Below are 27861 nucleotides of genomic sequence, written 5' to 3'. Positions count from 1 at the left end.
GCCCTTCGTCGGGCGGCCTGCAGACGGGCCGGGCTGCGCTGTGCCGGAGCGGCGCGCGGGGTGGGAGCGGAGCTGAGACAGCCCTGCTAATGGGCAGAGCGCTGCTGGGCCGCTTAGCCCTGTGGGGAGAGGCTCCCGCTGCTTCCTAAGGAGGTTCAACAAGGCCAAGTGTCGGGTTCTGCACTTCGGCCACAACAACCCCATGCAGCGCTACAAGCTTGGGGCCGAGTGGCTGGATGACTGTGAAGAGGAAGGGACCTGGGGGTGTTGGTTGGTGCTCAGCTGAACGTGAGCCAGCAGTGTGCCCAGGTGGCCAAGAGGGCCAATGGCATCCTGGCCTGCATTAGGAATAGTGTGGCCAGCAGGAGCAGGGAGGTGATCATCCCCTGTACTCAGCTCTGGTGAGGCTGCACCTCGAGTGCTGTGTTCAGTTTTGGGCCCCTCGCTACAAAAAAGACATTGAGGCCCTGGAGCGTGTCCAGAGAAGGGTAGTGAAACTGGTGAGGGGTCTGGAGCACAAGTCTTATGAGGAGCGGCTGAGGGAGCTGGGATTGTTCAGTCTGGAGAAGAGGAGGCTGAGGGGAGACCTCACTGCACTCTACAACTTCCTGAAGGGAGGTTGGGGTGAAGAGGGGTTTGGCCTCTTCTCCCAGGCAACAAACAGGACCTGGGGAAATGGCCGCAAGTTGTGCCAGAGGAGGTTTGGGATAGACACAAGGAAAAACTTTCTCTCTCACAGAGTGGTCAGGCACAGGAATGGCTGCCCAGGGAGGTGGTGGAGTTGCCGTTCCTGGCAGTATTCAAGAGGCGTCTGGATGAGGAGCTGTGAGATCTGGTTTAGTGCTTGTGGTAGCAGTGGCAGTGGGAGGACAGTTGGACTAAATGATCTTGCAGGTCATTTCCAACATTGTGGTTCTATGATTCTAAAAGCTGTAGTCCAACCCTGCTGCTGCTCTGTGGCACAAAGCCCTGAGGGTGTTCTGTACTGTTAGCATAAGGGAAGTCAGCACCAGGCAGTGCGATTTGTTACTGCTAGGTGAGAGGGGATGCGCCTTGGTGAGGAGATGGGCAGTGCTGGAGCTGCCAGAAATGTCCCTTCTGCTCCCAAGAGTGTGTCCTAAGTATGATGTGAACACTGCCAGCTCTTCCTCACTGCAGGTGCTTGGAGGATCTCAAGGTCTTGCAGAATCCAGGATGTCTGCCAGCGACTACCAGGAAATTCTCAAGTACTATGAATTACATGAAACAATTGGAACGGGTAAGTGTAATCTTTGTACAAAAACAGCATGCCTAACAGTCTGACTCACCACTCTCTTTATCTGAGAATAGACTAGTTGCTCTTATAAGATCCCTAAGTCAGGTTTCATGTGTACAAACTTGAAATTGAATTTTGAAACCAGCTGGAAATTGATTATGCTGATCACCTCTTCCTCTAATTAAAACATTACGCACAATGTATGCTAGGTACTCTGCTTTCCCTGTAACATTATATTAGAGAAGAATTCTCACTCAACTTTAAGCATCTGTGTTCTGAATTTTAGGTGGTTTTGCAAAGGTAAAACTCGGACGGCATCTTCTTACTGGTGAAAAAGTTGCAATAAAGATCATGGACAAATTTGCTTTAGGGGTAAGCCAAAAGATATATTTAAATATGATAATTTCTTCTGTTGGAGTTGTGGAGTTCTCAAGAACACCTGGAGGTGGTAAATAGAAATGCAGCCTACTAGTCCCATTGCCTTTTGAAGGATGCTGTAGGATTGGAAAAAGTTCAACAAAGCACCACAAATTCCTCGTTGTTCAGAGGGCAATACTCTCTGGTTGTAATAATGTTGAGCTTCCTCCATTTTACAGCAACTTTAACAAAATGCTAATGAAAGCACTAGGTATTTTACATTTCAGTTTTTGCAGATGTGTTCCAGAATTCCTATGGGAGTAATGTCAGCCATAGCTGAGTTATGTTGATTTGTGTACTGTCACATATATGCTTTGACTTCTTATGTTCCATGATAGTCAGATGTGGTATCTGTTTTTTATAGTTATGTATTAGTTAATGATTTCATAGCTTGCTTTTATGGTCTCTTAAGGATGACTTGCCTCGTGTTAAAACAGAAATTGATGCCATGAAGAACTTAAGTCATCAACATGTTTGCCGATTGTATCATGTAATAGAGACATCAAAGAAAATATTCATGGTCTTAGAGGTAAGAAATAGTTTTTCTGCCACGCTTAAGGTCACTGTTTTTATCTTTGGCAGTAGACAATAATACAAAAGTAAAGCTGAAATGAAATGATTCTTAAGTATCTCAATGGTAAGTGGGTTCATGATTCATTGGTTTGAAATTAAGTAGAAAAAGTTACATATTCTGTCTTTTTGTAAAAGCCACTAATCAGCATTCACAGTAAGTGAACTGGTTTTAATTCCTAACTTACACTTCAGTTTTTTAAAGTAGCATCTGCAAGGTCTGCAGGACGCCAGAGCCCCCAAGTTGTTGTCATCTCCTGAGTGATTTGTGCCACCCACGACACTGAGTGCAATGCTTCAGTTACAAAATTGGAAGCAAGGGTCAGATTCCTTTGTTTGGTCTGCCACAGTGGTGGCCCATGGCATAACTGGCTCTGCTCTGATTGAGCACGGGGAATGGAAGAGCGTCCTGTACGTGCTGTACTGTGCTTTCTGTGCTCTCATTGTTACTTATCCCTCTCTGATACATTCTAAATAACTATAATTAATTAATAATCTAAATACATTCAGATAACTTTACCTTTCTCATTACAGTATTGTCCTGGAGGGGAGCTGTTTGATTACATTGTTTCTAAGGACCGCCTTTCAGAAGAGGAAGCTCGAGTCTTTTTTCGACAGATTGTTTCAGCAATTGCTTACGTTCACAGTCAGGGTTATGCCCACAGAGACCTCAAACCAGTAAGCCTGAACTGTATTCAGTCTTTCATAAATAATAATGAACGTGTTTTTATTTTTCCATTGGGAGAGAGCGTGATTTATCCCTTTGTTGTGGTTTAACCTGGCAGATGGTTAAGTATCACACAGTACTTCACTCACTCCACTCCTTTCCAGTGGATTGCAGGAGAGAATTGAAGGGGGAAAAAAACAATGCAAAGTAGAACTCATGGGTTGAGATAAAATTATTTACTGAGATAAAGAAAAGGAAAAGGACAACAGCTATGATGAATGCAAAAGCAATTGCTCACCACCTACTAATCAATGTCCCGTTAGCTTCCTAGTAGTGGAAGAGATTTACACGAACTTCCACCCCCTTCAAAACTCCTTCCACAATATGTCATATGGTAGGGAATTTCCCTTTGGCCAGTTTCAGTCAGCTGTTCTAATTCTGTTCCCTCTCACTTCCTTGGGCTCTCAGCTGAGAATGACTTTGGCTCTGTACAACACTGCCTAGCAGTAACTACAAGCATCAGTGTGCAATCTAGAGCAAAACAATAGTATCATATCAGACACTAAAGAAAACAATTCCACCCCAGCTGAAACTCAGTCACCCTTCATTATCTTGTGCTTAGAATTCTTTCACTACAGAAAATATTAGATAATTATTACTATTCTATACTGTGTTCTGCAGCTGAGCTGGATTTTGTTATCCTTGAAGAAGAATCTTCCTCTGAAAAGGGAGTAAAACATCATGCTCCTAATGGGAGCGGAGCAGAGACACAGATTTGTTATGAGTGTTAGTTTCACATTTTCCTTATGCTCTTTGTTGTATCTAGAGAGAGCCCTTGTGGTGTCAGCCTGTTGTGTAAACTGCTCAAGTTTTGTGTCTCAAGGAAGAGTGATCCTTTAAACAAATGGTGGGTGTACAGAGGGTATGGGGTGAGATGCATGCCTCTGGCTCCATCCAGTGGGTTTTCTGTCACTGAAGGCTTTAAGCACAGGTTAGGTACAGGAAGCTTTGAGCATTTCTACACAAATAGATTAGAATTTTGCATTTCTTAAGTTGCTGATATCTCTGAGTAAAGCAAATTATTACAGCACAAGCATTTTCCTAGGCATCTTATGATATCCTTATATCTAAAGAATCTTTCCCCTCTGAAAAATAAAGCTTTAGAACTGGCTTCCAGTTGAAAAGCTGATGGATTCATAGGCTCAGACAGTAACTTGGAATGGAGGTGACTTCTAGAGATTTGTTACACGGTCCCCCACCACATCCTTATCTCCAAACTGGAGGGATGTGGGTCTGATGGGCGGAGCACTGATGGATAAGAAACTGGCTGAAAGGCCGCAGGCAGGAGGGTGGTCAATGGCTCCGTGTCCAGGTGGAGGCCGGCAACGAGCGGCTCCCCCAGGGCTCTGTCCTGGGACCGGTGCTCTGTAACATCTTTGTCAGTGACTGCGATGACGGAATCGAGTGCACCCTCAGCAAGTCTGCTGACAACACCCAGCTGAGTGGTGCGGTCGACACGGTGGGAGGAAGGGATGCCATTCAGAGGGACTCGAGAGGCTGGAAAGGTGGGCCTGAGTGAACCTGATGAGGTTCAGCACGGCAAAGTGCAGAGGTTTGCACTTGGGCCGTAGGAATCCCAGGCATCCGTACAGACTGGAAGGAGCGGTCCTTGAGAGCAGCCCTGTGGAGAAGGACCTGGGGGTCTTGGTAGATGGAAAACTGAACATGAGCCAGCAGTGTGCCCTTGCGGCTCAGAAAGCAAATGGTGTCCTGGGCTCCATCAGCAGAGGGGTGGCAGCAGGGACAGGGAGGTGCTCCTGTGAGGCCCCATCTGGAATACTGCATCCGAGCGTGGAGCCCTCAGTACAAAAAAGACAGGGAGCTGTTGGAGAGGGTCCAGAGGAAGGCCACGAAGATGATTCCATTTTCATCCTCAACCTCTCCCAGGGATGAGGCTGCATGCTGTCTCTGGGCAATCTGTTCAGTGCTTGAAAAACTTTTTTTCTTTATATCCAGTCTACTGTTTCAATGAATGACTGTTTTCAGTCAGTATCCCACCGTGACCTGCTGTACAGATCCTCAATCTGTCTTCATGCCTCCCTTGTGGGCGTTTAGAAGCTGCCATGAGGTTCCTCTGCACTTTGAACAAACATCTTTCTCCCCCGTTTCTCTTCACTGAGTGGGAGTTTCAGCCCCCTGCACGGACTGGAGGCCAATCACAGAATTTGCTTCAGGTTGTTCTCCTTCCTGGCCAAAAACTAAATACAGTATTGTAGATGTGATCCAATGAGTGCGAAGCAGGGTTGACTTGTCCTGGTCTGGTTGTGCTGCTTTTTAATGCAGCCAATTATATTGTTGTGGGTTTTTTTTCTGTCAGAACACACTGCTGGCTTGCATTCATCCTGTGGTCTTTCAGCACTTGTCCTCCTAGTCCCCAGGCCCTTTCTAATAGATACAAACTAGTATTTCCCACCTGGGATATTGGAAGATTGGTACTTGTTAGCAGTCAGTGAAAATCTCTAAGAGAGAGAGGGCTTTTAGTAGGCTGCTAACCACTGACCACAACAAGCAATAACAGAAGAGAAAATATGTTTCTTTGGACACTCAGGTGAAAATCATTCCTGACTGCTTTTTCATTCACCAGGAAAATCTGCTGATTGATGAGAAACATAATTTGAAGCTGATAGACTTTGGGCTCTGTGCAAAGCCAAAGGTAAGAGTATCTTAAATCAAATATAATGTGCCTCCAAGTAATGCATGTTTGACCACAGTATGCAGCAGGGACTTGCCCAAACACCTTAAATTCAAGCTGTCTCTGTGGTTGACATGCAATTGCTTCTTGCTTGGAAGGGCCTTAGCTTTGTGAGAGTAGTTAACAGATCGCTCAGAAGCACAGTTAGATTTTCTTTTCTCTGCCTAGACTTCCTATTTTCATAGTCTAAGCTGAAGATAATCTTGTAGGTGTATCACCTGTCTTACGCAAGGGTCTGTAATAGGAGCATTGGGTTGGCATGCCATTCTCTCTTCTAAGGAACTGCATGTAGGTTGAGATTGTGGATAGAACCAAATGAGTTCTGCAGGTGACATACAGATCCTGTGGTTGCATATGCTTGAACTGAATTGTTTCTTGATCTTAAAACTAGTTTCTAGGAACCTTTACTAAACATGCAAGATGGGTGCTGGTAAGAAAGAATTTAATGGGAAGACTGCCTTACTGATTCTAAGAGAATTACTTATCCTCAAATCACTCTACCTACCTCGCAGGTAGTCAAGACCAACAGGCTGTTGTCTCAATGGTGTAACGTCATCTTGCTCTGACCTGTTTAGAACAAAACCCAAGTAAAGCAATAGGATACTCTGAATAAGAAGTATTATATCAGTTGTTCTTTGTAAAGTTTGTAAAGTTATTGCTTTAGATTGTTCTGAATGACCTGCGAGCCTCAAACACAATAACTCTTGCATGATTTCTTTCCCAGTTGTGTGTTTGCACAGACAGTTCATCTTAGTAGATGATCAGCTAAGGAAAATAGCACATCATGCCAAGGATACATAAGATAAGTGAACAGCCTGGGATCTGTACATTGATACAATACTCATATATTGTCTTAGACAGTATTTGCTTAGTGAGGTCACCTATTGAATGAAAGCAAAATTACAATGAATGAAAATATGCACAGGAGAAGAAGCCTCTGAGGCTTCTGAAGTGTCACTACTAGAAAACATAACCTCTGTTAAAGCAAATTTTTCTGTTTTCTGTGTTATTCCAGGGAGGCCTCGATTACCGCCTGAACACATGCTGTGGAAGCCCAGCGTATGCAGCACCAGAGCTAATCCAGGGCAAAGCGTATATTGGCTCAGAGGTATGAAGGCCAGTGTTTGTTTTACCCCTCTCCCCTCTTTCCCTCTCCTCCCCTCCCCACAGAGCATTTAAAGGCAGTGGAGCTCAGGTACGCTCACTCGGTTTCCCTCCTGAATTCTGCCTTGCTCAGTAGCTCTCAGAAGCTGTCAGTGGCCACAGACTGAAAAGTGTGATTGGCCTCAGTTCACACAGCTGGCTGGTTTGTCTCTGGCTAATCCTTAACTGTCTCCACCAATTGTTCCCTGCTTCAGGGCTCTACAAAACAGCAACTTCAGAGATCTCCTTCTATTACTAAGCCATTGAAAGAGCAATGTGGTCTGTTAATTATCCATCATTTGTCAAACTTTTGTGCAGTCTCAGGATCTCACATGGGTTGTCAGACTTGTCTTTAGCTTCCCAGTTGTGTGTGAAGACTTGCTTCCAATGTAATGCACAATGTACTAAACATTGAGAGATGAAAATGTGAAGAGTTTTTCCAGCTTTGATTTCATGTCTGGAACTTTGGAACCCACTACTTGCAGTTGTTAATCTGTCCAAACTGGTCTAGTTTGGAATGCCCTCGTACTTCTTGGATTGCTCTACTGTTAAATATGGAGCAATTCATTCAGGTACCATTGCACCGCTGCTGTTGGCTTCTAATTCTTGCTTTGTTTGTTTGTTTTCCACAGACTGCTTTTCAAGCCTCCTTTTTCTTTACAGTCAAAGTGAGAATTGCACTGTGAGGTGTATGAGCCTTGTTGTGCCTATACATAAACAGAACAGCAGCAGAGCTTCACAGGTGACTGCTGACAGCTCTCATTGTAGCCAGTAACACATAACTGTGCCAAATCCCTTGTGATGGGTTTGATTTCATTTTTGCCTGTGAAATCCTTGTAGATATAAGGTACTGCTGCAAGGTGATGAGCTAAGATGAAGATATTGGTTTTAGTAGTGCTTTAAGTTGAGTGGAAGAACAATTGAATTAGGGTTATATGTTTTCTCTGGGACCATAATGTTTTTTTCCTGAGGGAAAGAGCCAACTTTTCATGGGCTATATGTGGCCTTTGGCAAGGGCAGAAAATACAGTCTGTCAGTAAGCCATTTTAGGTGCTTCAGGTTTGTAAACTTGTCCTTTTATTTTTCAGGCAGATATTTGGAGCATGGGTGTACTGCTGTATGCTCTGTTGTGTGGGTTTCTTCCTTTTGATGATGACAATGTGATGGCACTCTACAGGAGGATAACAGTAGGTATCAGTGGTGCTAGAATACACTGAGAAGGGAAATAGCTGAGCATGACAGGAAGCCTTGCTTTTCTGACGGCAGAACATGCTGAGGGTGGAAAGGCCTGTCTGCTGAATATTGTCCCATTTTTTGCTGCTTTTTCCACCAGTATTTTGTAGATTTGGTTCTATACTTGGTTGGCCTATGTGGCACTGTACCCTGATTCTATAATATGATAGCATACAGAGTTTAAGGAGAAGTATTTTCTTGCCAACGGGCTAGATTTTTGTATCTGGTTCTTCAGCTGGCTGCTCCCTATACTACCTGTAGTGAAAATATAAATACATTGTCTGATTTACCTGAAATGAATTTTATTTATTTATATTTATTTATGTTATGAAATGCCAGTTCTTCTCATGTCTGAGCAAAGTTCTGCATCTGCTATCAGAATTTCCTCTTTCAGAATCAGGAGGAAATGTAGGACCCCATCGGTTCCCTTCAAAATTCAGCAGTTGGTTCTGTTTCCTTTCAGAGTGCATAACAAACTGAGCATGTTAACCAAGTGACATGGCTTTTTAGTCTGGTATGAACTATGTTGTGCATTGAGACTTTGTCCATTTGTAAGCAGGACTTTGTCATTTCTGCAGGACTGCAGGAAACCCTTTGTGCTAATCATTACTCCAAGATGCAGAATGTGGCAAATGGCAAATGATCCAACTGCTTCTGGTGTCCACTTCCTTAAAATTGTGAATAGTTTTGGACTGAGAGTCTGTAAGCAGAATGGAGCTCTCACAGCTGTCAGAGATTGTTTCTGCACCATTTAGTTCTATCTGTCTGATGCACACAGGAGCTGAGAGCTGCACTGCTTGAACTGGTGGAACTTGTTTAAGTGAACTGGGATGAGCAAATTTCAGAACTTAGTCAGAGTGCAGTAAAAAATGGATAATCTCACAGGTATTAAGATACAGGCTTGCTATTTCTGCACTGAATTTGTTTTAATTTTATGTGACTGTGATCTGAAAATTGCTTGAAATCAGACACCTAGACATTGTTGTGTAATTGAATTTCACACGTTATAGATCCTGAAATATCCTGGAATCTAAAACTCAGAATTGGTTTAAGTCTTTATATTCACTGCTTGAATCTAATCAGGATCATAGCATCTGTGTGCACTGTTCTTTTCCCTGTAATGCTCCCCATCACTTCATTTTGGGAATACTTAAGGAAGTGGACTATGTGCCATTACTCTTGTTAGAACAAAGTATTTCTGGTGTGATCTTATGCTCTTGTGAGCAATTTCCCTTCCAGCATTGCCCTCAGCCAAGTACGTGTTAGTTTTACCATTAAATTTATTCAAGCAATTCTTAAAGCTGAGTTTGCATATGTCTGTTCCTACACTTTGCAAGAAAAGAGATGTCAATATCATCCAAATAATTTAGCAGTTCCTTTTCAGCTAGTTGTTCAAGGTTCATTCTGAATCCTCTTTTATTACAGTTATTTTACTTTCATTAACTTTTTTTATTGCAGAGAGGAAAATACACCATTCCAAAATGGCTTTCACCTAGCAGTACACTGCTACTTAACCAACTGCTACAGGTAAAAGAGCTGCTTCTGTTCAGATTGATCTACAAAATGCTGTTGCATAAGCTCAAAACATTGATGGAGCGCTTAGAAAATATTCAGTGTTTGAACAAGTTAAACTGTTCCATGCCTTATATCCTTGAAGAAAAGATTAGCATTGTCTTGTACTGAAAATTCTCAAATAATAACATGGTACTAGTTACTGGTTATAGAAATAATTACAGTTTTAATAATTAAACAATCTTCAAGCAGTTTGCATTTGGATGTTCTTAATTGTGCTGCATAACTAAAAGTGATTTGTGAACAAAAGATGTTTCATAGAGGAAGCTGAACATACTAAGTATGCCTTTGGGCTGTATGTACACAGAATCATAAATACAAAATGCTCATGGAACATTTACTGTAACCACAGTTCTGTGACTGCTCCTCACAGCTCGGGTGTTTGACCTTCCTTTTGGTGAAGTGAGGAAATACTGCTGGTTTCTATTTGTGCTTCTAGGCAGCACCTTGAAGTTCTTAGGAAAAGAAGAATTGTCTCCAGTTCTTCTCAATGAAATAAGTAACAGCTTGAATGTTGCTGCCCACTAGGTAGACCCTAAGAAGAGGATTACAGTTAAACACCTGCTAAGTCACCCTTGGCTCATGCAAGGTTATTCTGATGCTGTTCAGTGGCAAAGTAAATACCCAGTAAGTACACATACCCAAAGAGGCCTAAGTATTTCCTGGAATCTTTTCTGGACCGCTGGCATCCTCACAGAATGGGAGTGATAATACATTTCTTCAGAGGCTGCTGACAAGTGGTGTCTCTCAGGGGTCCATCTTGGCACCTTCAATATCTTTATCAGTGACAGAGAGAGTGGAACCAGAGGGCACCTCCAGAAAGTTTGCAGGCAGCCCCATCTGAGAGGTCGGTGGATAAAACAGGAGGTAGGGATGTCTCATCCCTGGTGGCATTCAAGGCCACCAGGCCTTGAACGAGGCTCTGGGCAGTTTGATCTGGTGAGTTGCAACCTTGCAACTTGGAACTTGATGGTCTTTAAGGTCCCTTCCAACTCAAGCCATTCTGTGATTATTTGGAACCGTGCTTGTCCTCCTTGTCTCTCAGTTGTTTGACATGTGTGAGAGGCTGGGGTGGGGGTGGGAATTGGAGTGTGTGGAGAGGTTCTTGCTGTAGATACTGAGAAGCTGCTGTGTATTTGCAGCCAATGGCTGCTACTGAGTGCCACTGTTTCTCTGAAGAACAGCTGTGCTATCATACAGCACAGCGTGCTGTGCATGCCATGTAACTGAATAATTAAGAAGGGATAGAAGTGTAACTTCTGCTCCAGTGAAAATCTCATCTGCTGACAGGCTTTTGTACTTGAATTCAGAACCTGTTGCCACAGAGGGACCAGTTGCTGAAGTTTGGTGACTCCTTCTGTTTACTCCTTGCAGTATTTAGCCCTGATACTGGCTACTTAAAATAGAAAATCTGAAATTGTGGCTAATTGTTGACTTGATTGCTACATATCAGAACACTATCATGATGAGATTTGCTCTGTGACATGACTTGGAAGCTGTTTCTTCAGTATAGGTCTTGTTCTTGCAGCTGGGGCACCTTGATGAGGACTGTATAACAGAGCTTTCTGTGTTTCACAACCAGAGCAGAGAGAGTATATCGGCATTGATATCAGAGGTAATAAATGTATGTCAGTAATTCACTGTATTTAAGCTCACTACTGCAGTAAATAACCTTACTGTAGTAACAGACTCTAATGCTTGCTTATTCTCAAACATGAAATATTTCATACCTTTCAGAGCTAAGGCACCCGTGCTGAACTCCATAGTCTATCTGTAGCTAGTAACTACATTTCTGAAGATCACATTTATTCTATTTTTCTCCTTTAATTGTGTTTTCTAAGCCTTTCTGTTATTTTCTACCATGCTAAAATTCTTAGGAATCTCTGGAAGTCCAGATAGATTCAAAATGGAAATTTATGGATAAATAAAGATGTCACGTGCTGGCTTAACTCACTGCTTTGAAATGTTTCATTAATAAGTGGAAAATATCAACACATCACTCAGACAACCAAGAAAGTTTGAGAATTACAACTCACAAATCTTAAGGAAATGAATCCATTCCAGTAACTTTTGAAACTAAATGAGAAAAGCTAAACTGAGTGCTTTGAGAGATACTGTATAAATATAAATAATGACATTCCAAGCTGTAGAAGAGATTTAAAACAGGATGTGTACTCTGGCTTTAACCTGAATCTGAAAATTGTTTCTTGTGTTTCTATTAAATAGAAAGTGGTAGAATTTGGAAGGATTGTTAAGATTTCCATATAACTTTAGTAGGAATAGATGTAAAATGTAAGTTTTACCTAGGAGAGATCACTTGTGGAGTCACTGTTACTTTTCTTCAGGTACAGGAAATAATGAGAACAATCTACCTACAAGGGTAAGAAGTTCTTCCATATTAGTCTGTGATATTTTCACAGTCTTTTGTCAAAGGACTTCTAATGCCTTACAAGTAATTCAAGCTAATTGTACTACACTGTGAGTCTGTCAAGCATTGTACCCATGGTTCTCATGGTAGACAAAAAGCTGCTGAAAATCAAGCTGAATGTTGATGCTCCTTGGAGCTGGGCTGAAACATGGCCCCCAAAACTGGGAGTCCAGCTGAAATACTGTGCAAAATGCATTAATAGGACCTTTGCCATTCACTTCAGTAGAGAGATTCTGGCACCAGCTTTAGTTTTCACTTTCAGCAATTGTACTGCTCTCAAGCAAAAACAAGAGTAGTCTGCTTCTTTATCTTAAATGTGTTGTGTGAACAGCTAAGGTCTGAAACTACCCTAATGTGATCAGACATGAAGGTTGCACATCAAGGGGAAAATATTCCAGACATGCAGAAATGTTTAGAACGCTAAGCTTTCTTTGTACTGACAACTTTTCTGAAGAGATCTAAATACTCTTGTTTTCTAGTGGAATTATGACCAGATGTCAGCAACCTATCTCTTGCTTCAATCCAAGAAGGTTCGTGGCAAGCGCATCCACTTACGAATTCCATCACAAACAGCACATGCCAGTGCAACACAGTCAGCAAGCCTGGGGGTAAGTTTTAGAGTTCAGCACAACATTCTGGTAAAAATGCTTCTGTGTGCTAAAGCTCTGCATGAGTAAACAGCCTGGTGGCCTAAACATCTCTAAGAGAGATGTGTGCAGCCAGCCTTGGTCACCAGATCTTGTTCTATGATAAGGCCACCCACTTAGTGTACAAAGACAGAGGATGTAATCTTTCTAGATTTCAGTGAGGCCTCTGATCTGTCCCTCGTGGCATCCTTCCAGACAAGTCATCCAAAGGTGAGCTGGGCAGGTACAGGCTATACTGAGTGGCTCAGTGGCAGAGCTCAAAGAGTCACAGTGAATGGGGCTACATCTACTGGTGGACACTCACTAGTGGTGTTCCCAACACTCCATTTCTGGGCCAATCCTGTTCAACATTTTAATCAATGACGTGGATGCAGGCGAGGCGTGCATCCTCTGCAGGTTTTCTGATGATATTTAACTGGGAAGTGCTGGAGGCTCTCTGGAGGGATGTGAGGCCTTGCAGAAGAATCTAGATAGATCAGAGCGTTAGGCAATCAGCAGTGGCATGGAGTTCAGCAGAGGAAAATGCCAGACATTGTACCAGCAATGGAATAAGGACAGACAAAGATACAGATTAGGTGACAAGTGTCTGGAGAGCAGTACTTCAGGACAGGGTCTAGAGGTCCTGGTGATGGCAAGTTTAGCACCAGCCAGTGGTGTGCCCTGGCAGCCAGGAGGAGGGGAAGAAAGCTGCTAACAGGACTGGAAGGTGTGTGCTCTGGGGAGAGGCTGAGGGCACTTGCATTGCCTGGTCCAGAGAAGAGAAGGCCAGGAGATGACTTCTTTGCTCTCTGCAACTCCCTGAAGAGCAAAGTGCAGAGGAAGGTGCTATCTTGACCTGGGAACCAATGACAGGATGAGCAGGAATGGCACAGAGCTGCACCAGGGGAGGTTCAGACCAGACAATAGGAAACATTTCTTTACTGTTAGTGTGGCCAGCTGCTGATACAGGCTTCTTAGGGTGGTGGTTGGTTCCCCACCAGAACAAATAAAAGCCATAGAGAGCTGAAGTTACACAAACAAATGGAGGTGATTGCTCTTGAAGAAGGACTTTGCACAAAGAAATGGCCTTTTGCTGCATGTTCCCAACCTCTCACTCAGCCATGTAGTCCAATAGTACTATTGAGGTTGGGGATCTTTCTGCTCTGGATTGGTTCCTTTCATTGTCTCTTAGTGGGCTGTTTTCTCCAATCTTCAGGACTGTAAGATCTGCCAATGCTTGCAGAGTCTCAATTTCATCTTTCTTACTTCCTCATCTTGCAGTTAGAGTAAGCTCTGTGGCCTTCCTTACTTGCAGCTGGGTGAAAGTCCAGCAGTCTGTATCCTTAGGCTTCAGCAAATTTAACTGCATCTTCTAAGCAAATTCTGTGCAAGATTATTCTATTCAAGTAGCACAGCAAATTAGAGAACAAGAATAGCCTTATGAATATACAATCATAGAATGGTATGGATTGGAAGGGACCTTTTAGATTAGCTAGTTCCAAACCCAAGCTGTAGGCAGGGATAACTCCCTGTAGACCAGGTTGCACAAAAGTCCTATCCAGCCTGGCTTTGAATGCTTGCAGGAAGGAGGCATTCACAGCCTAGCTGGGCAACCTGTTCCAGTGTATCACCACCCCACAGTAAAGACTTTCTAACTAATATGTGGTCTAAATCTACCCTGTTCCAGTTTAAAGCCATTTCTCCTCATTCTGTCACTACCTGCCCTTATAAAAAGTCCCTCCTCAGCTTTCCTGTAGGCCCCCCTCAGATACTGGCAGGCCACTATAAGGTCTCCTTGGAGCCTTCTCTTCTCCAGGCTGAGGAGCTCTAGCTGTCTCAGCCCTTCCACACAGGGGAGGTGTTTGATGAAAGCTTTCAATAGAATTGCAGCCATAATGTAAACCATTACTTGAACTCTGGATTTCTGTGTAAAATTGGTAGCTGGCTAGCTGAACATGCTATTTTGTGTAAAGACAAGCTCTCCAAATAAATACATTATTATGTATTTGATTCACTTGCATGTAAATCATTTCAGTTCATTCATACAGCTGCTGTGTAACACTGATGAGTTCTAAGATTACTGGTTCTACATAAAGATCATGTATCATAAGAGTTGCTGAATAGGTACAGTGTGATTTCTGTGATCACCAAGACCCAGATTTCTGGGTCTTTCACACCCAGATCATTAGTTTTTCTGGGTTCAGCAACAGTGAAGTTACTCTATCTCTACTTGTGGAATGAGTGCCAGGTAAATTAGGTCTGGCTAGTACTGCTATTTAAAAAATGCATTATGCCCTCACATACGACTGTGAAAATCATGCTGACATAAAACAGCAGCCTATTAGTCCTTCTACAGTACCAGAACAAACTTTACCTGCCTGCCTGTAGATAATGCATGTGAATACCTCAACCTGCCAAAATACCCAAACAGCAAATGCCCCTAATTAGAACTGGTCTCATGTGAAGACAAGAAAGCGAGAGAGTGGAACCTTTCACATAACTTGGCATTGTTCAGCCTGGAGGAGAGATGGCTCAGGGAGATCTTATTGTTGTGAGTGAATACCTGGACTGAGGATGCAAAGAAGGTGCAGCCAGGCTCTTTTCATTGGTGCCCAGTGGAAGGACATGAAGAAATGGGCAGAAACTGGACTGCAAGAGATTCTGTCTAAACATCAGAAAAAAATTCTGTGTGTGGGTGACCAAGCACTGTCACACACTGGCCAGAAATGTTGTGGAGTTTCCCTCCTTGGAGATTTTCAAAAGCTGACAGCAATAGTTTGGGGCAGCCTATTTTAGATGACTCTGCTTGAGCAGGAGCGTAGGATCAGATGACCTCCGAAGGTCTCTGCCAACCCAGTCAGTGATTCTGTGACTTTGATGGCACAAGAATATGTATAACACTGCCTTTTTGGAAACAGTTTTATGTCTAAGGAAATTGCAAAAAAATCACCGTGGCTTACATTTCTTCCAAAACACAATAGTCAAGACATCCTGCTCAGGCATTCATACTGAATGGAACGTGATTTCAGTTACAGAATAGAGATTGCCCATCGCAGGCAGCCCTCTGGAAAGGGCTTTTTAGTAAGTCATCATGGAGCTTCCCAGAGCTTCTGTAGATCTGCTGTTTCTGCTTTCACTAGTAATGAGACACGTGATCATTGAGATACCTATGAACACAGGTCTGGAGACACTGTGTCTCTGTTCTGTGCCAACAGAACATAGCTTCCTTTCCATCTCAGGACTGATAAGGTAGCTGTATGCAATATTGGCAAAGTGGTATGAAAGAAATCCATGGAAAAGATGTTCCTGAAATCATAAGGAGCTACTAAAACAAAGGATATTTTGATACCACAGTCACACGTGGTGTGAGATGTGAAGGTTAGCAATCTTGACTGAAGTTCTGGATTCCGTGATTCAATAAGGAACTTTTACCTGGGCTTGCTCACAGGCTTCCAAACACTGGTTCAAGCAGTGTTGCAGATTCCATAATCATATGTTTTGGGTATGACTTGTCTACCTTTATGTGAGCCACTTTCAGACCTCACTGAAGGTTCTTTTTTTCAGTTCTTCCCAGGCTGTTATTTGACTTTTGTTGAAAAGAGCTTGTGGTCCAAGTCTCCAAATCGAAGGCCATGAGATGCTGCTCTTGTTGACACAGGTTGTGAAAGATGACTTCACTTTAAGAATAATTTCCCTTCTGCTCTTGAAATGAATGTCAAATCCACGATTACAATATTAAGAACATAATATAAAAGTTGGGGCTGCTAGCATGTGGACTTCCATTAACTGTTAGCCATGGTTCGGAACTTGCAAAGCAATCATATTTAGATTTTACTGATATTATTTTTTTCTGATGAAATCTTCCTTTTAGTCCTGCAAAAGAATCTCACCTGAACATTTCTTTTCAGTCTGAAAAGGCTGTGACATCTGAAGATGCGCCAGATTGCAGCGATGTGCCAGATGCGTTTGGATCCATGGAATTTTCTGATGCAGCTTCATTGTCTGAAGAATGTCCACTGGAAGAGTTTATTCTGAATACTTGTGGAACAAAGCAGGTGTCCGAAGATTTAGTGCTAGTTTCTTACAGAAAAAACACAATTCTTAATCCAGAAATCTACTTCTCATTGTATATAATGCTTATTACATATTTAAGTATCTAGTGGACCTTGACCAAAGGGAAATACAGATTGAGCAAAGAAGTATGTTGAGCGTAAACTTTGGTGCCTTCTACCTGTAGGCCATGGTTCATTTGATGGGAACCTTAACTTCAGTGTTTGTTTTCACAGAAACAGCAAGTAAGGGAAAGAGTAAAGGAGTCAGTGAGGATTTTAAAACAAAATGGAAAGTGACAAGGCACAGTTAATAAGATTTTGGAGTTAGGCTAGAGTTGGACAGAGCTTTAAAGGTGCCAAAAGAAATTCAATCTCTATTGGACAAGAAAATCCACAGTGAAGCAATTCAAATTTTGCAGCTAAACCAAGTAATAATTCATAGCTATGTTCAGATAAGCTGGTGAGGACTAATCCTAAATGTAGAATTTAGATGAACAAATTAAAAAATGGCATTTGACAATCTATAAGAAGCAAACTCATTCTAGGAGAGAATCAGAGGTACTGAAGAGTTTTTAACTATTTTGCTCAATAGACAAGTAGTATATGATATTTTTATAAGCATTGCATCTGACCTGCTCAGATGTTAGAATTTCCTTGAAGTAACTTCTCTGGATGTGATTGGAATAGCTTTTGTTACATCTCTGGCAGCAGTCAAGGCACGACACTCAGCCGGGTGGCACGGAATTCACACTGTCAACTCCAGTGACAAGGAAAGTGGCATCTAAGAAGCACGCAAACAAAGAGAATGTTGGTGCAGAGTCAGCGTTAAGAGATGAGCTGCCCTTTGCACTTCCTGCTCCAAAGGCCTCCTTTTCAAAGAGTGAGACAGACAAGCAAGTACAAGGCACACTCTTTCAGGCACCTACTCCCAAAGGTATGTCGTATCTAACAAATGAAAACCTGGACATTTTTAAATTTAAACATGAACGCAATACTTGTAGATCCTAAACTTCTGTTTCTGAAGATTTAGGTTTGGGGTTTTTTGGTCACAGCACATGCATTCACCAGCCTGTACATCTGACAGTGCACTGCAAGTGGTTACTCCTCTATTACTTAGACAAGTTCTCGCAGTTTCACAAGGAGCATGCCTGGGGATGCATTCGTTCCCCTCATTCATCCGTAAGGACACAAGTGCTGTGCTCCTAACACTAGCACGTGGTTCCACTTCCCATGGAGATCTAGTAGGAAATTTCTTCAACGTTCAGTATGTTTTCTGTTTTTTCTGGGCTTATTCTGAGTGAAAGAAAAGGGTCTGCTTTTTCTTAAGTGTGCTTTTATTGCATCTTGCTTCTAAATGAAATGTTACCTACTGGATTCTCGTGACAGCGTACCAGTGCTTTCATGTATCTGTTCAGCGTGGCATTGAAAATACTTAGGCTGGCAATGTAACACCTGCATTTATGTGATGGACCACGGAAATGTGTCCATGCTATATCAGCTCCTCTGAGTTACAAAAATGTTTGTCTCCAGCCTGTCTTAGTGTTGATACTGTGCGTGTTAACTCTGCCCTTTAAAACACTAAGCATTTCTTAATTCTGTTCCAAGTGCTAGAAAATATTGTTCAGAGATGCTAGATCTTTGCAGGCTGATCTGTTATTAAGGGTTACTGAACATATCACTGCCCTTTGTTAAGTGTTCAACGAAGCGCGTTACGAAGGCTCGCTGTTCACACAGGTTTCATTTTTGTCTCAAGGTCACACGTAATTTGTGATGTTGGTCTTAGGTACGTTTAAAAAGTAAAAGTAGGTATTTCTTAAGTGAGAAGCGCAGAAGTATGATTTCTGCTCGTTTTTGTTAGATATTCCTGAGAGTTAACAATTAAAATATCTTTGTTGTTCTGCTGGGAGTTCTTACACTGGGATAGGCCGAAGCAGCACTTGCAGATAACAAATCGTGGAAGTATCTCTTGGAAATGCTCTGCACATCACTGCCTGGGGCCAACTGCTGCTTTTAAAGCTGAATCTCTGAGCTTTATACTGAGTTGTCTGCACAAATTCAAAGCTGCTCCACATAACTTTTCCCACACGTGGACAATAGAACTTTTTAGGCTGTTACTTAACATGTAGTATTACCTGTGGTAATGTAATTCACACCTTCCACATAAAGGAAATCACTGGATGTGGAACGCGACTTTTTGACGTGGTAAATTCCTCAGTGTTTGTCTGGAGACCAGTGGCAGAGCAGAGTAGTTAAAACCTGTTTTATCATTCTGAAGATGCAGACTAGAGATGCGTAGGAGGCTGGCTTTAAAAAAATTAATTGCCAATCATGAGAAATCCTCACCGAAGAAAAATAAATCCTCTACTGCAAAAACATACCTGCTTTGGTTTGGATTCTTTCTTTCAGAGAGCCAGTTCACAACAGTCACCCCAGTTAAGAAGCCCAAAATACCAACAAATACGTATGAACTGACAGCAACTGAGGTTCTTCCTGAGAGGAGGTAAATGTCCAGTTACCTGTGTATGTTTTTGGTTTAGAGCAGTGCTGCCGTAATCGATGAACAGCCCAGGAAGCATTGTTCACAACAGCAAGCTATATTTCCTTTCTCTTGGTTAAAAGTTTCCTAAAACCTCTTTCTGTATTCACTGGGAAACACTGAAAGCAGGAAAAAAAAAACCTAGAAGTCACTCATCTTCAGAATGCATTCCTATTTTCCATAACATAAATCTCATCTTGTTCCATTCTCCCAGAGTGCTGCAGTTTTAAAATGCATCTCTGAGCTTAAAGCTCAACTAATTTGTAAGCAGAAGCTCTCATAATACACAGCACTTGCTTTTGTTTTCTTCATTCTGTCAGACCTGGTAATATTCTAATAGTGTATCTGAAATAACTGCTGTCTGATTGCTGAGGAAAAGCAACTAATTAATTTGGTTTTGTAACAGGTGTCATTCTGTGGATTTAGATCTCAACATAGCTCATGTGGATAGCAGCCAAAAGAAGAGAAAGGCCAAACTATTTGGAAGTCTTGAAAGAGGCCTAGATAAAGTGATAACAATGCTTACACCAGGCAAAAAGAAGCGATTCAGTAGACACGGACCAAGAAAACTTAAGGTATGTTTACCAGAGAAATATTTTATGGAAATGATAGTATTAAAACTATTTTCAACATTACAGTATTTTCAAGAGCTGTTAGGAATAGTCTTGTGAAAAATTCTGTGATCTGAGTTGCCTGCACTCTACAGAAAACTGCACTTGCTCGTCCTGTTTTTCTATTAATATGATAATGGCCCTGTTATTGCCCAGGGATTTAGTGCTGGCTTCAGCTCAGAGGAGTCACCAGCACGGCATGGGAGAGGGCTGACCATTGCTTTTTGTATGCCATCTCACCAAACTGGAGGGGGATGCAGGATGGGTTTAAAGGAGTCCTAGCTGAAAATATTTAATGATGTTATTTCTGTAGAGATACTGCTGGCTTTCCCTCTGGTGTGAGGGAGTTTTGATAACATTCCTTGCTAGCTGTTTTCCATAGTTCAGGAGTGATACACTTGGAAAGGAGTTCCAGGATCTTGCCTGGGATTCAATAGAATCCAAGATTAAAGTTAAGGCTTTAATAAATTCGGCTGGTGAAAGAATTTCTGATGCTGCCAGTGTGACTTTTAATTTTCAAAGTTTTGATGTCTCTGCACCCAGGCCATTTTTTTTACTACTTTTTCTTTAAGTAGCCATAGAAAAAGTAATTACTTAGTGCACTGCATAGAACACTTTTACATGAAATTAAGAACTTACACCTAGCAAAGTTTATTCACAACATCAGTTTTAGATTTCTAGAATACACATGCATAGACTTCTCCATGTAGTGAACAGAATCACATAAATCACTTGATAGGAATCTATATTTGAGTCTGTAGATGACATGTTCAAAAAGCATGTGATTAATGTGAAAACAAGGATGTTATGAAGGCATAAGCAGTTCCATAAAAGAAACATGCATTTCTTCAGCTGGCTGTCTCCTGGAGCTGTAGCTATTAGGGACATCTCCAGTACAGTCACAGAGTCCAGGAGTCTGGAAGGGAGATCTCTGGAGATCATCTAGTGCAGCCAATGCTAAAACAAGTTCTCTACATTAAACAGCACTGGAAAACATCCAGAGGAGTTTTGAATATCTCCAGAGAAGGAGACTTCACAGTCTTTTTGGGTAGTTTGCTCCAGGGCTCTGACACCCTTGAAGTTGTTTCTCTGCTTGTATGGAACTTCCTGTGTTGCAGATTGTACTCACTGCCTCTTGTCCTGATGCTGATCACCACTGAAAATCATCTGACCCCATCCACTTGATACCCATGATTCAGATATTTGTAAACATTGATAAGGTCCCCTCTCAACCTTCTCTTCCCCAGGCTGAACTGCCCCAGGTCTCTCAGCCTTTCCTCAAGGGAGGCACAGCTAGACTGTGCCACTGATCACGGCCCTCTGAGCTCTGCTAGTCAGCCAGTTCTCAGTCCTCACTGTTTAGTCATCTGTCTTCCTAAGCTTACCTATGAGGATGTTATGGAGCCAGAAGCCTTGCTGAATTCAAGGTACACAACATCCACTGCTCTCCCCTCATCTACCCAGCTGGCAGTCTTCAGGGATGGGACATCCACCACATGACGTGGTGCCTCATGTCTACCAGCTCTATTGGACCCCCTTGTGTTCCAGTGCTGTAACCCATGGGATATTAGGCTCTCAAAGTGGTCAAAGTTGGATCTCCTGAAGTCCAGGACTGCTGTCCTAATTATTGCTGTGTTTCTTCGATGCAAGATCCTGAACTCAGCTGTCTAATGGTTGATGCATGCAAGGCTGTCTATACGAAGAGGATTACTTTGTGTTTTGCAGTTAGGTTAAATGCAGTTTAGCTTCTGTATTCTTATCTGGAAGTTTATCCAACTGGCACTTTGTTAAATACAAGATGGCACTGTTACAAGTTCAAGACATTTGGGACTACAAACCTACCCAGCTAATTTGACAAGCGTCCAGACTACACCAATAATTCAGGATGTTGAGTGATCAGAAACAAATATAAGTGAATTTTTTTGTCTCTAGAAGCTTTTATCATTCTGTATCAGTTTCCCTTATCCAAAGCATTATGCAAGATCACTGATGCACTTCTGTGGGCACTAGATTACAACAGTGGAAGATGAAACTTTATGTAATTTTTACTGCAGAAAAGGAGTTCTGTGTGTTGTAGGTTGAACGGGAAATTGAAGAACTTTCTTTTTCTTTTTTTCTCTCTCCGCCTTTACACCCACAGCCTATGTTCATTTCTCAGGCTGTCTCACCTTCCTGTCTTCTCTGATCTGTCTGTATGGCAGTTACAGTATTTGTGTATCTGTGACATGACAATTGCTGTACCCTCTCTCTTTCTACACATGGGTGTCTGAAAGTTGCAGAAGTCATTTAGTGGACAAATCTGTTGTATGTAGTATTAGACATGATGTAAACAAAACTGCAACCACAAACTTAAGGTTAGAAATTACTCGTCGTTTTGCTGGGGTTTTTTTGCACTATGATACTTCAGGGCTAGAAAAGCCTCGTGGAACCTCGTGTGTTCCTTGACGTCTGAAGCACTCAGTCTCAGCAGGGCAGCACAGCACAGGCAATTCCCCAGCCACGTGGGAGGGGTAGTGTCAGATGAAATATGGGTTCATGGCTGTCTTCTGTCATCCTGTCAAGCGAGCACTTCTGGCTCTGTGCTTCCCTGGCCCATCACTGCTGCTTTGGATTTTATGCTGTTTAGAACTTTACGTGCTCTGATATTAATTGTCCAGAAGTTGTTGGTTAGTGTTCCTGCTATTATTCCAGTGTCTTAACGATGATCAGAGTGGGGAGCTGAAGCGTTTGTCTGTATGGTTAGATGTTCTGCAGCTTTCAGCATCAGAAGTTTCCGTAATATCTGCAGTTTTAGGAAAAATATATATTCTGTGATTTTGATTTTTTTTTTTAATGAGCTGTCTGCTTTTAGGCACACTATAATGTTACCATGACTCAACTACTGAATCCAGACCAACTGCTGAGTGAAATAATCTCTGTCCTTTCAAAGAAGCAAGTGGAATACACTAAGAAGGGGTAAGTGGAAAACAGAATGGCTTCACCTTGTGCGTGCCTAAACAGCCAGTTCCATAGCCCTTAATAAAGTAAATGCTTTAATTTACTTTCTCTGTCCCACTCTGTAAAATACAATACTTTTAGAAAAAGCATAGGGAACAGTAAATGGATACGTGCATGAAAAATTGTCCACACGATGCAGAACAGTGTTAAATGAGTTAAATGAGCTCCCACAGAGCTCTCTGACGAATATGAAGCAGTAGTGATGATGTAGCACTTAGGGGCCGATGTGAGTGTTGTCTGTCCCTGTAAAACTGTAAGTACAAAAGGTGAGCTAAAATACAGTCACAGACAACTGGGAGAGAGGCTGCGTGTAACTGCAGCACTCATTCTTGGTAGTTAAAACACACAAACATTTGGCCAGGAGATCACAGAATTATAGAACCCTCAGAGCTGGAAGGGACCTCTGAAGGGACCGCTGTTGGATTTGGTGCTCACAGCTCTCAGCTGACTTGGTCCTGGGCTGTTTTCTCAGTCACGTGAATGCCAGTGGAGTACTTCCATTAAGTGCTTTTATTCATTCAAAATTGTTCAGCGCTGGCTTTGAAACATATTAAATGATTATTCTGCTTCTCCTTTGTTTTGTGCAGCTACACCCTGAAATGCCAAACAAAGCCAGACTTTGGCAAAGAATCCATGAAGTTTGAGTTAGAAGTGTGTCGGCTCAGTAAGAATGAAGCAGTTGGCATCAGGAGACAGAGGCTCAGAGGGGATGCTTGGGTCTACAAGAGGCTGGTGGAAGACATTTTATCCAGCTGCCAAGTGTGACTGCTGCTCAGAAAGCCACAGTGTTGTACTGAGACTTTAATCATCGTTTTAGAAAAAATCAGTCTGGAAAGGTAATCTGTGATCTCCTTCACAGCTGTATTTGAGAAACCTTGTCAGCTCTGATAGTTTAACCACCCCTTTGTGTATATGCCCACTGCACGTTTCCTTTTCTTACAAAAACTGTCAACTTCTGCTACATGTTCTGCAATTGTAACTCGACTGAAATAAAGTTTCTTAAACTACCCCGTAGCTCCACTGCCCCATTTTTCATATCTGCTATAAAAAGAAAGTTATTGGTGTTGATATGCTGAGGCTCATTTATGGTACGATTCCAGTTATCAAGTAGATGTGGTACAGAAGTGCATTTGCATAATTCTCTTCTTGTCTCTGTTTAAGTAGGACTTATTGAGATCGTTAACTAAGTCTCAGCTGTGGATCACAGAGTTGAAATATGTGCTCAGAGCCATACCAACTAGAGCCATCCTCAATAAATGGGAAGCCGAGAGGCAGGACTTAAACTGAGATCCTACGTAAAACATGGCTACAGCTCATTACTAAGCCTCTGTGATGTGGAAAGTGAGTGTTCTTTCTGATGCTCCTGTGCTCCCGGGTGGTTGTGTTAAGAGTAATTTAGCACCTTTAAGTTGTGTGAATGAAGGAAACATTTCTGTTAGGTTTTGCATGCAGCTGAGGGGGTGGTGTGAGGTGTGCACAGAGAGCCACGAGTGGCAGCCTCCTGCAGCTGCTCCTGCCCCACACCCCTCCTGCCGGGCTGCCCAAGGTCTCTGCCCAGGATGGGGGCACAAACCCCACTTCCCCCTTTGCAACAAAGCTGAGCACATAACCCTTAGGGTCCTCGGCCAGATAACCCTGCTGGAACAAACATTTCTATGCTCTCAGATGGCCCTGCTGATCAGTGGGTCTGACCAGGACTGGTTTCCGTCACTTACTCACTAACTTACTGCCCTTGATGGCCAGGTACACTTAGAGAGGACTCTGCCACGGATCTTCAGATGCTACTAGCTTTGCTGAATGTAAAAGGGGAGCACTGGTCCTAGGTCAATACAAACAACTTCTGAAGCCTGCAGAACTAGGAAGGAAACATAGCAGTTGATAGAGGTGTGAGGATATCCCTCATAAAACAGTACATCTCAAGGCTTGTTTTCTTCTGTAATGCAGTTATACCTTTAGCCTGCATCATGAATGTATGAGAATGTGAGCACCAACACACTGACACCCAACTAAGAGCAGTGTCAGAGGGTAGCTATGCTGGAGCTTTTCTGCACACAAATGCCCACTAACACCTAGAAAGGGGCTGTGGCTCCCAGCATCGTGCTGCAGGTTTTCCTTCATGAAAGGAACTGAGGTCTGTGCTGTATGTAAGCCACATTATTGGCTCTTTCCTGGATGAGGCTTTCTCATCCAGAAGCTACGTACAGCGGTACAACGATTGATGCATGAAGCAGAAGGATATAGTCATCAGAATGGCTGACCAAGGAAGAAAGAAGTCTCCATCACTTTTTTCTAACTTTAAGTTCCCAATTTGCTGCTCTTCAGGTGGGGAAAGAACTGGGAATGTTTTCAGTGAATTTCAAGGAAACGTTAAAAATGTTACTAAATTTTTTGTGTTTCTGGTCAAGAATCTTTCAGATGGAAAATGACATAAAAGGAGGAACACTTCACAGGAACATACGATGACCAAATCTGACCAACAAATGCAAGGAAAGGCTGCAATGTGAGCCCAGCCTGGTCAATCACAGGAACTGACAGATGTGTATAGAATGTGTGCCAATGGTTCAGGCCTGGCTCAGCCTGGTTCTGTGACAAATGGGGTGGGGGGCCCCCAGACCCATGCCTTGAGATGGGCCTAAAAACAACACAGTGGCAATGAGGTTTAAGTCCCTTAAACTTTAATGCAAACAGTGAATACCACAGAGTGAGATTTTACAGGTGGTGTGTGACCAGCACAAGAGTTGAGCTTGATAATAATTGATTAAATTTTAAAAAAAGGATAATAAATTGAGTTTGATAATTGTTGACAAAAGTATACGTAACATACAGTTCCAACAAATTAAAGTTTCATACCAGTGCTTAAATAACTTCTGCGCACGACCCCTCCAGCTGCAATATTAGACCTCTGTTTGGTTTTCAGCTGTTGAAATTTAAGCCTGCTAAATATCAGAAGTCAGCTAAAGATGCCACCACTGCAGGAGAAAGATCCTTCTCTTTTGGAACTCTTTTGCCCTGTGTTCTTCAGGTATCTCATTCAATTCCTTCTGGGTTTTCCCACTATTTGCAGTGTTGGTGCCAGGTCGAGCATCTGCAGCCTCCCACAGTTTTGGCACTATTGCATTTTCATCCAGAGAGTGTGTTTCCTAGTGGTTTGTGAAAGCCAGGAAGGCTTTAAAACATCTTTGATGGAGCTTTCATAAAACAGCAGGAATCTGCCCCTGTAAGCAGCAAAGGAGGCCAGCAACAACCAGGGTTATGTTGTGAGGTGCAGGTCAATGCTGGAGAACCTTCCCCTCTACTGGCGAAGCTGTTCTGCACAACCACGTCCAGTTCTGGGCTCTGCAAGGAGCGGGGAGCTGCCGTAGAGTCCAACCAAATGACACACAGATGGGGAGGGTCTCCACTCTCAAGCATTTCCTTCTATGAGCAAAGACTCAGGGAGAGCAGGAACTTCCCTGCAGCAGTGAAGACTTCATGGGGCATCTTGTGAGAAACAAGCTCAAAATCAACAATTTCAGTCAAGCCAAGATCTCTGTGAAGGGCATTTTATTCATTATTGCAATAATGGGCGCTCACCCCTAACGACCAGGGAGAAATTGCACAGCCAGTCAGTGAAATCCGTTCTGTTAGACCTGTCAGACCCTGGGTCTGACGCAGGTAAAGCCTCTCCTGGCACTCACTGGTTGAGCATCTCAGGCTCACAACCTTCCGACACTGTTACTACCTTACACTCCCACAGCTACCTTACACTTCCATACAATGTCTGTTACCAACCCTTTGTTTTTAGGTATGTTCTGTGTTTTTTTTTGTGATAGGAGGATAATATTTTCTACCTGCACACTTGTCCTGTACCAGACTCTCCCCTACCCTGTATAATTACCTTACCTGGTGCCTGTCCCAATTTTATCTAGGTTGGAACACCCCAGTCTCAATTTTACTCTGTTCAGCAGCAGTGTGAAAAACAAATTATCCCATGTTACACACAGAAATACTGGAAATTTCCACTCAAAAACACAATCTACCTCTCACATTCAGGATTAGACTTACACTGGGGGTTAATATGGTTACCTTTACAGCTCCTATGAGGGTTGGGGTCCAGGTCAAGGTTAACATTAAGGCTACATCCCAGCCAGTGAGGCCCCTGCTGCCATTCACTTTGATGCTCTGAGCCCCAGAAAAACGCCCAGGGCACAAAGTGAAGCAATGCAACCCCACCAGATGACTCTCTTGTGGAGCAGCAGAGCTGGGGGTTTGATATTCACAAAGGAAGGGCAACCTAAGTGACCTAAGTGACACAGAAGAAGGGAGCAGGAATAACAGGGAAAAGCAAGACAAAAACCTGGGGAGAATCAGGGAAAGAGGGGAGGAAAAGGACACACAGTCAGGAAGGTGCCCTAAAGCACCGTAAGGAGCTCTGGGAGCACCGCATTGTGCCGCGCTGTGAAATGGCAAAGATTTGCATCCATACGAGGTCCTTACCTGTTAGGGCAGTATAACCAACGTTGGGCTCCGGGGCATTCCTGGACACGCAGCCTTCCCCTGAGCAGCACCCGGTCAAGGACCGGCCGGTGATGGGGGGGTGCTGCCTTTCCCCTCCCAGCCTGGCACGGTGGTTTCCCTGCTCGCTTCCCGCTCTGTTGCGGTATTTCTGCCGCTTCCCTGCGGAGCCGCGGAGCGCTTCTCGCCCCGCCGACAGCGCCGCGGCTCTCTGCTGCCCTCAGGCGGTCTCCGTGCGGTACTGCAGGCACTGCCGGAACGCGGTGCACGGGAGCGCCTCTGACGCGGGCACGCGCCGAGCAACACGGCAGAGCCGAGCGCGCGTGGCTGCTTACCTGCAGCGCGTGGTGATGTGCCCGCAGCCGTGAGGCACCGCCATATGAAGGAGGTCGGTTACCGGAGGTGGGACAGGACGGGTGGAAAAGCCCATTTACTCTTAGCAAACTCGGCAATGCTCCGCCTGGGGCGACCGCGGAGCCGCTCCGTGCCGGTCCCGGGAGGCTGCGGT

The 27861-nt window shown here is 43.2% G+C and overlaps 1 protein-coding gene across 3 annotated transcripts; it reads left to right on the top strand.

The window, feature by feature from the left end:
* Positions 1–1179: 1179 nt before the first annotated feature.
* On the top strand, positions 1180–23867 carry MELK (maternal embryonic leucine zipper kinase). 3 transcript variants are annotated; one of them, XM_019615296.2, is made up of 17 exons: positions 1180–1258; positions 1542–1627; positions 2085–2201; positions 2777–2920; positions 5554–5622; positions 6677–6769; positions 7893–7991; positions 9496–9564; positions 10138–10236; positions 11138–11224; positions 12517–12645; positions 16572–16718; positions 17427–17649; positions 19122–19215; positions 19658–19826; positions 22714–22817; positions 23447–23867. In XM_019615296.2, the coding sequence occupies exons 1-17, from the start codon at positions 1195–1197 to the stop codon at positions 23622–23624; spliced, it is 1971 nt and encodes a 656-aa protein (XP_019470841.2). In that variant the 5' UTR covers positions 1180–1194; the 3' UTR covers positions 23625–23867. The 3 variants fall into 3 exon arrangements, with proteins under 3 accessions (XP_019470841.2, XP_019470597.2, XP_031408378.1); XM_019615052.2 differs by having other exon boundaries at positions 17424–17649; XM_031552518.1 differs by lacking the exon at positions 2085–2201 and having other exon boundaries at positions 1206–1258; positions 17424–17649.
* Positions 23868–27861: the final 3994 nt, after the last annotated feature.

The sequence above is a fragment of the Meleagris gallopavo genome, chromosome 1, assembly GCF_000146605.3.
Source record: "Meleagris gallopavo isolate NT-WF06-2002-E0010 breed Aviagen turkey brand Nicholas breeding stock chromosome 1, Turkey_5.1, whole genome shotgun sequence".
Taxonomy (NCBI): Eukaryota; Metazoa; Chordata; class Aves; order Galliformes; family Phasianidae; genus Meleagris; species Meleagris gallopavo.
The sequence above is the reverse complement of the archived record's forward strand: the minus strand, read 5'-3'. Positions and strand labels throughout refer to the sequence as shown.